Below are 8,011 nucleotides of genomic sequence, written 5' to 3'. Positions count from 1 at the left end.
GTAGATGGCTTTTACTACTTTGAGGTATATTCCCTTGTATGCCTAGATGTTCGAGGTTTTTATCAAGAAAGGGAGCTGGATTTTTATCAAAAGCTTTTCTGCATCTAATGATATAATCATGTGGTTTTTGTTTGACATCTGTTGATGTATTTCATTACATTTATTGTTTTACAAATGTTGAACCAGTCTTGTGTCCCAGGGATGAAGCCTACTTTGTCATATTGGATGATTTCTGAGATGTGTTGTTGAATCCGGTTTGCTAGGATCTTGTTGAGAATTTTAGTGTCTATGTTCATCAAAGATATTGGTCTGTAGTTCTCTTTTTTTTTTGGATCTTTACCTGGCTTGGGTATCAATGTGATGTTAGCTTCATAAAATGATTTGGGGAGGGTTCCATCTTTCTCAATCACCTGAGATAGCTTCAGTAGGATTGGAATCAATTCCTCCTTAAATGTCTTGTAGAATTCTGCTGGAAAGCCATCTAGTCCAGGGCTTTTTTTGTAAGTAGTTTACTTATTACATAGTGAATTTCCTTGATTGTTATTGGTCTATTTAGTCTCAGTTTCTTCTTGTTTCAACCTAGGTAGGTTGTGTGATGACAGAAATTCCTCCATTTCCTTGAGGTTTTCAAGTTTGTTTCCATACAAGTGTACATAGTAGTCTCTAATGATCTTTTGTATTTCTTCAGGGTCAGATGTGACTTAATCTTTTGTGTTTCTGATTGTGTTTATTTGGGTTTTTTCTTTCTTTTTCTTGGGCAGTCTAGATAGGGGATCATCGATCTTGTTTATCCTTTCGAAGAACCAGCTTTTTGTTTCATTGATTTTTTTTTGTATTGTCTTTTTGTCTTCTATGTCCCGGATTTCAGCTTTTATTTTGGTGATCTGGATTCTTCTGCTGAAATTAGGGTTTTGTGGTCTAGCATTTCCAGCTTCCTTAGGTGGCTTGTTAGGCTGTTAATTTGTGATCCTTCCATTTTCTTGATGTGCATTTGTAGAATATAAATTCCCCTCTTACTACAGCTTTCATGGCGTCCCAGAGATTTGGGTAAGATGTTTCTTCATTTTCATTTGTTTCCAAGTATCTTTTGATCTCTGTTTTGATTTCATCATTGATCCCAGAGTTGTTTAGTATCATGCTGTTTAGTGTCCATGTCTTTGTGGGTTTGGGGGGGACCTTGTTGGTGTTAATGTTTATTTTTATTCCACTGTGGTCCGAGAAGGTGCATGGTAGAATTTCGGTCCTTTTAAATTTGCTTATGCTTGATTTATGGCCAATTATGTGGTCGATCTTGGAATACGTTCCATGTGGTGATGAGTAGAATGTGTATTCTCTGTTCTTTCGATGGAGTGTTCTGTAGGTATCATTGATCCATTTGGTCCAGAGTCACATTGAGGTTCTGGCTCTCATTGCTGAATTTTTGTCCCGATGATCTGTCGAGGGTTGTGAGTGGGGTATTAAAGTCCCCAGTTATGATGGCGTTATAGTCAATATCTTTCTTTAGTTTTCCTCGGAGTTGCTTTATAAAAGTTGGTGCACCTATGTTAAGTGCATATATGTTTAGGATAGATTTTTCTTGTTGATGGAGTGAACCTTCTATCATTATGTAGTGGCCCTCTGTATCTTTTTAAATTTTTGATAGCGTAAATGGTATTTTGTCTGAAATTAGGATCGTGACTCCTCCTTTCTTTTGTGTTCCACTCACCTGAAAATTTGTTTCCCAACCTCTTACTTTGAGTCTGTACATGTCCTTTCTAGTGAGATGGGTCTCTTGAAGGCAGTATATTGTTTTCTGGTGATATTTTATCCATTTTTCCATTCTATGTCTTTTCAGTGGTGCATTTAGTCCATTCACATTCAGGCTAATTATTGAAATGTGAGAGTTCATCCCTATTATAGTGTTCTTATAGAGTTGTTCTTCCACTTGGTTTATTGTCTTTCTTTTGTTTTGGGAGTTGGTTTCTGTGTATTTTATTCTTTTTTCTGTACTCTTGTGAAGAATGTTGCTCTTCCCCCCCCTTTTCTTCTGTGTTTAGTACTTTCTTAAGTGTTTCATGTAGAGGTGGTTTGGCGGCAGCATAAGTTCTTAGGGATTGGATATCTGGGAAAGATTTTAATTCTCCCTTGCTGATGAAGCTTAATCTGGCTGGGTAGGTTATTCTTGGTTGAAATTGTTTATCTTTTAGGACTTTGCAGATAGGGCTCCAAGCTCTCCTAGCCTGCAGGGTTTCTGTAGATAAATCTGCTGCTATTCTAATTGGTTTTCCATGGTAGGTGATCTGGCCTTTTTCTCTTGCTGCCTTTAGGATTTTTTCTTTTATACCTACATTGTTTAGGTGAATTATTATGTGTCTAGGAGTTGGTTTTCTCATTTGTTGTCTTGCAGGGGTTCTCTGAATCTTTTGTGTTTGAGTTTTTGCATAATTGATTAGATAAGGGAAGTTTTCTTGAATGATCTCATGGAAGGTTTGTTCCAGTGTGGTCTCTGTCTCTCTTTCTGCCTCAGGAAGGCCAATTACTCTTAGGTGAGGCCTCTTGAGGTAATCGCTCATCCTTTGAAGGTTTTTTTCTGTCTTTTTGAGCTTGTTTTCTGTGTTTTTGAGAGTTTGGGTTCGTTCTATATTTTGGTCCTCAAGCTCTGAGATTCTTTCTTCTACTTTGGTAATTCTGCTTTCCATGCTTATCAGTTTGTTATTTATTTCATTCACAGTATTCTTTATTACTTTTATCTCAGATACCAGCTCCTTTCTAGTTTCTTCTTGAGTCTCCTCAATTCTTTTTAATCTCTCCATTAATGTCTTGATGTCTAGATTTGTAGTTTGAGGCCAGTCATTCTGGGGGCTCTTCATTGTTTGCATTCCAAAGTCAGTTTTCTCAGTGTCTGCCCTCCCAGGAGTCTGGGAGAGACCCATATTCTTCTTTTGGTTTTTCTTCATTTGTGTAGATTTTTCTCTTATCCTGTAGTGGCTAAAGTCCCTTGAGCTCTGATCTCCCACCTCTCCCCTCTGTTTTTGTTGCAGGCAGCTAGCCTGTTGCCTTGGAGGTCTGTAACTCTTAGTTGTCTCAGTCTGTTCAGTGTAGGGGAGGGGCTTTGTCTCCTGTTTAATGCTGTCACCATGGGAACCAAGGTGGAGGCTCTGATAGGTGGGTGGGGCGATGCAAGTCTGCCTTGAAAATAGCGGAGGTGGTCGTTTTACTTTCAGTTTTAGAGATGCTCATGTGGTTCTCTAGGCGGGACCAGCTGCACAGCTGGGTTCTGGATCTGGGGTGCCACCAGCAGGCTGGGGTGGAGGAGAGGGTCAGGTGTTCCTTCCTCTGGAGTTGAGAGCCTCCGATAAGCACCTTACACAAGCTTGGGGTTCTGCTCCCTTACACAGGCTTGAGGTGGCACGCTGAGTGCCTCAGCCAGGGTGGGCCTGGGGCTCCAGTTCTCCAAAGCTCCAAAGGGCAGGTGGTGGCCCTGGATCCCTCACAGGGCACTTCAGCCAGAAATGGGACTGGTATCTCTGAGGGGTGGGCACCCAGAGCCTCCCTGGGTGACCAGCAGCTTGGTGCTGGGTGTTGGTCATGACGATGTAGCCAGGGAGGGAGCGGAGATTCGAGATTTGGGATTCCCCATCTGGCAGGAATCACATATATAGTGGAGAAGTGGCAGCTGGGCTGCAATATCTGGCCCTGCCTGTGACCATAAGTCCCCGGGCCTCGTGCCAGTGTGGCTGGCGGTGGACAGGGGGCTGCAGGAAGAAAAGTAAGAGTGTTTTTGGAAACTCACATTCAGAGGGTCTCACGGATCCACCTATGCTCTTGCCATCTTCAGGAGTCCCCTGTGGTTCCAATTTATTCAAAGTAAAATAATTTTTTTTTACTTTGTTATCATATGTTCTCCTTTGAGTAGAATAAGAGGTCACATGAATGATGCATCAAACTTTCCTGACAGACCTAGATAGGTAAAGACAGAGATCTTTGCTGTCAAGCCCAAATTTCTGGAGTCTCACCAACATGTTGCAGGAAAAAAAGGTGCTGTCTAAACTATTTGCCTTATTGTTAGAAGATGCTAGGAAATGTGATATTGTGAGTACTCAGTTGATTCGTAGGGAAGAGTGATAAAATGTGTCTTACTGGGGACTGAATGTGGTCAGTAGAAGGAAATTTTCCTTCAATTTTCTCAGGCATATTTTAAGCCTTTTAACACTCTCAGCATTGTCCTATTTATGGCCAGATCTACTTAACAGTGAGTACATTGCTACAGCATTGTATTCTTATCATCGTCACAGAAACACAGAACAAATTCTTCGGCTCTGAAAATTTCACTCTGGGCTTGTTGTCAGATCACTGAGCTGAATAACTATAAATCTGGGAAGCACATTTCTTATACTCAGGTGCTCAAAGGGAAGTTCAGAGCACTTGCTTTATGTATAACAGAGCTAGGTCTAGGAGTGCAGTTAGAGCTGAGATTCCCTCTTACTGTCTCCACTGGTCTGCTTCTCTGTCCAGGATATCTGAAGCCCATGGATCTCTAGCAGGATGGCATCTTAGGAATGAGAAGATAGAAACAGGAGATATCAGGAATAAGAAGATAGAAGTGGGAGATAGTTTCTTGCCTCTGGAAAGGAGGAAGACTGCAGCCACAGTCTTGAAGAAAAGTTATTATTCAGACTTTGGAAAATCTAGAACACAGTCATCCAAGTTGTGCCTACATTCACTTGAGAAACAAAAGTGTCCCTGGGAGAGGAGCCAGGAGACCATGGCAGATGGAGACAGAAGTGTGACCAGATGCCTCAATTGGAGAAAAACCATCCTGTGCTAGATTTTGTTAAGTCAATTTAGGGAAGGCTGAAACTACATTTGTTAAAACACCTTTGACATTATGATTCTGTGTTAGAGTTGATCAAAGAGGTTTTTGTGTGAAATTTAGAAGTAACATTTCACCACTACACTTGGAAATTGATTGTAATCAGACAGTGAGAGAGAGAGAGTGCGCCACAGATATAGACATGTCCAACATGCTAAGGAAGTCCTGACCTTTCTATACCCCCTGTCTAGTTTTTCGTCCCAAATGTTGGACACAACAGTCAGGCTGCTCCCAGGTGCTTGGCAGTAGACCCATAGAAGGGCCCCCTCCACAGAGGCAACAGCTTCCACCAAATTGGTTTTCCATGGAATTCTTCTTTATTCCTATTTTAAGGTCCCACTGGGTGCCTGACATGCTCTGATCTCATGCCACAGCCACTATAGTTGATCCTGCACCAAAGCTCTAAAAGTCATAGATGATGTATGTCTCTCTAACACTGTCTTCTCCATTCTAGATCATCTCTTTCTCAGCTCCTCCCACCTTTATATAAGGTTTGATTCCCACTGTAAATCCCTTTATAATACTTATAGTGGCTCTGCTTCATTTATGAAAACCTAATAGTTTTGGTAACAGAAGTGGTTCTGAAAAAAAAGAAAAGACTATGGATTGATTTCTGGAAGTAGTTTTCTGATTTGTCTAGATTTACTGTGGCAAAAGATCCTGAAGGAAAGAACAGGTACCTGCAGGAAGAAATCTGGTGCTGCAGCCAGAAGAGGAATACTTGAACCAGGTATGACTACCCATGAGATACATTTTCCATTAATTTCCAGGAACCACCCAGGGCCAGAGATCAAAGGGGTAGGGTTTTTTGTAGTTAATGTGAGATCTCTGCTGGGATAAAGTGGATGTAGGGTGTTCCTGTCATTGGATCATCCATCCACTCATCATTCACTCATTCAGTCACTCACTCATCATCTATGAAATGGGTACTCCCTGTGTTCCAGGGACTGGGATGGTACAGCCCACAGTCAGAGCCTTGGCCCTCATGGAGTTTAAATTTTAGGTGGGGAGAAAAATAATCAGACATATTTAGAAAATTTCAAGTGTGCTAAATTCTGCAAACTAAAAAGCACATGATCACTTGAGATCTGGGAGGGGAGGGAAGGCTTCCCTCTGGAGTGTAATGATACTGAGAACTGAGGCCCAGGTAGAAATTAGCTGTAGTAAAAGGAAGGACCCACATCCAGTGTAGAGGAAATGGCCTTTGGAATCTCTGTGAAGGGAGGAATGGAGGCACAGATGGGCTCACAGCCCAGCTGGAATGGAGAGGTGAGAGAGACCCTGCAGGACCTTCTAGATGACTGCCCATCTGAGAAAACTGGGCTCAAGTATACACCATGTGAGGTTTAGGGATTAAAGAGAATCTTTGGGAGAGAAAGCAACGTGGAGTCTGGGAGAGAAGTCTACATCTATCTGAAATACAAATCACTTTCCGTCAGGGAGGCCTCACACTCAGGTGAATGACATGGAAAGTCATAGCTGGGGAAGCTTTGTATGCACCCAAAAAGGACAGTTCCGAGAAAAGACCAGAGAGGAAAAATGGAGACACCTGCTCCTACTGTCCTGGGATCATATCAGGTCTGCAAATACACTAGGCATGATGGAGGTTCACACCACCCACGTCCCTCAGGGCTCTGAGGTTACAGGTGCTGAGGACTCAGCCAAGGCACCACTGGGTTAGGGGTGGGGTGAGGGGCAGTGCCTGCCCTGTCTTTATGTGCAGACAGAAGACGGTAGTGTAGCGCTGTGGAGTAAGTGGTGGCACAGAAGTACACAGATGTCTGTGAGTGGGTAGCTGACTCCAGCGTGAGGGAGAAGTTCTCTGTACGTGACCTAGAGACACTGTAGCCATCAGGGACTTCTCCTTTGCTAAAGGTACCAACAGCCACTGAGTAATGGATCAGCTTTAGCCCCAGTCCTGGGTCTTGTCGATACCAGTACATGCCCTCATGGTTCATATCCTGGGCACATGTCAGTGTCATGCTCTGTCCTGCTTCCAGAACCTGGAACATTGGGGTCTGAGTGACACCAGCATTCACTGGACCTGTAGACAAATAGAACAAAGCCAGAGCCACAGTCTCAGTGGAAAGGTTAGTGCTGGACTCAAAATCAATGTGAGGGCCCAGCCTAGGACTCACCTGCTCGTAGGAGACAAAAAGCCACACAGCACAGCAGGCCAATATTCATTGCAGGTGCAGGGCAGGGCAGAAGAGTTTTGGGCTATGTGCACTAAGAAAGGGAACAGGGTGCTCCAGCAGTCATCTAAGATTTGTTTCTCCCTGCCTGGCCCCCAGTGTCTTCCTGTCAGAAGGGGCCACGCCCCTTCTCCAGAGTCAAATTTAAATAAATGCACAAGTGAACAGCTTTGAAAAAGAAGAGTGCATTTGTCTGAATTGGCGCAAGTCTTACAAGTTTTTCTTGAGTTCTTTGTAAACATTTTCTAACACCATTAAATTTTATTCCTGTGATGACATAATTCCTCATTAGTACACTGGGTTTAGTGACTTAAATATTTCTATAGTCAAGAATCTTAGAGAAATTTCTTATGGCTTCCTGATGATTTTTATGAGTCCCATGGCCCAAATATTCCTTGGGGTATCCTTTCCTAATTTGCTTAATTGGCCACAATCCTTTTAACATCCATCTGTTTACAATGATTCTCTTTGGCATCAAGTTTTCAAGACTCAGGGGCAGCTCTTCAGCATTTGAGGAATCATTTGCTCTGTTTCTAGTAAATTCACTGACAAATGGGACTCCTGACAAATGCAGCTAGAGACCTTCATATCCACTCAGAGCACTTGCCTTGTGTGCTTGTAGCAAGACTGCAGTGGGCAGAACCACCTCAGGCCGGTGACTACCCTCACCTTGGGAAAGGTGGTGGCTGCCCAGCACTGCACATGGCCTATTGCACAAAGGGGTACTGAAGTGCATGGGACTTTGGAGGGGGGACAGACTCCAGGTAAGGAAACATGCTCTGGTTTTATTTGAGACATCATAATCATAAAGAATACTCCTCATGAGAGAAGCCTGCCATTAATTTATTAATAAATAAGAGGAGCTGAAAGACTGTAGCTTGTTGCACAGAGTCCCACATTTAAAAGGACCCCACACTTGATTTAGCACGCACCTGTCATGATCTTCAAATTCTTAACTGTGTTT

General features: G+C 42.8%; 1 gene segment (V, D, J or C); it reads right to left on the bottom strand.

The window, feature by feature from the left end:
* Positions 1 to 6,492: 6,492 nt before the first annotated feature.
* LOC103251827 lies at positions 6,493 to 7,042 on the bottom strand. The segment is given in 2 exon segments: positions 6,493 to 6,896; positions 6,991 to 7,042. Coding segments are annotated over 2 exon segments (453 nt in total).
* Positions 7,043 to 8,011: the final 969 nt, after the last annotated feature.

Source organism: Carlito syrichta, unplaced genomic scaffold, assembly GCF_000164805.1.
Source record: "Carlito syrichta isolate Samal-C Ts95f unplaced genomic scaffold, Tarsius_syrichta-2.0.1 Scaffold146994, whole genome shotgun sequence".
Lineage (NCBI taxonomy): Eukaryota > Metazoa > Chordata > Mammalia > Primates > Tarsiidae > Carlito > Carlito syrichta.
The sequence above is the reverse complement of the archived record's forward strand: the minus strand, read 5'-3'. Positions and strand labels throughout refer to the sequence as shown.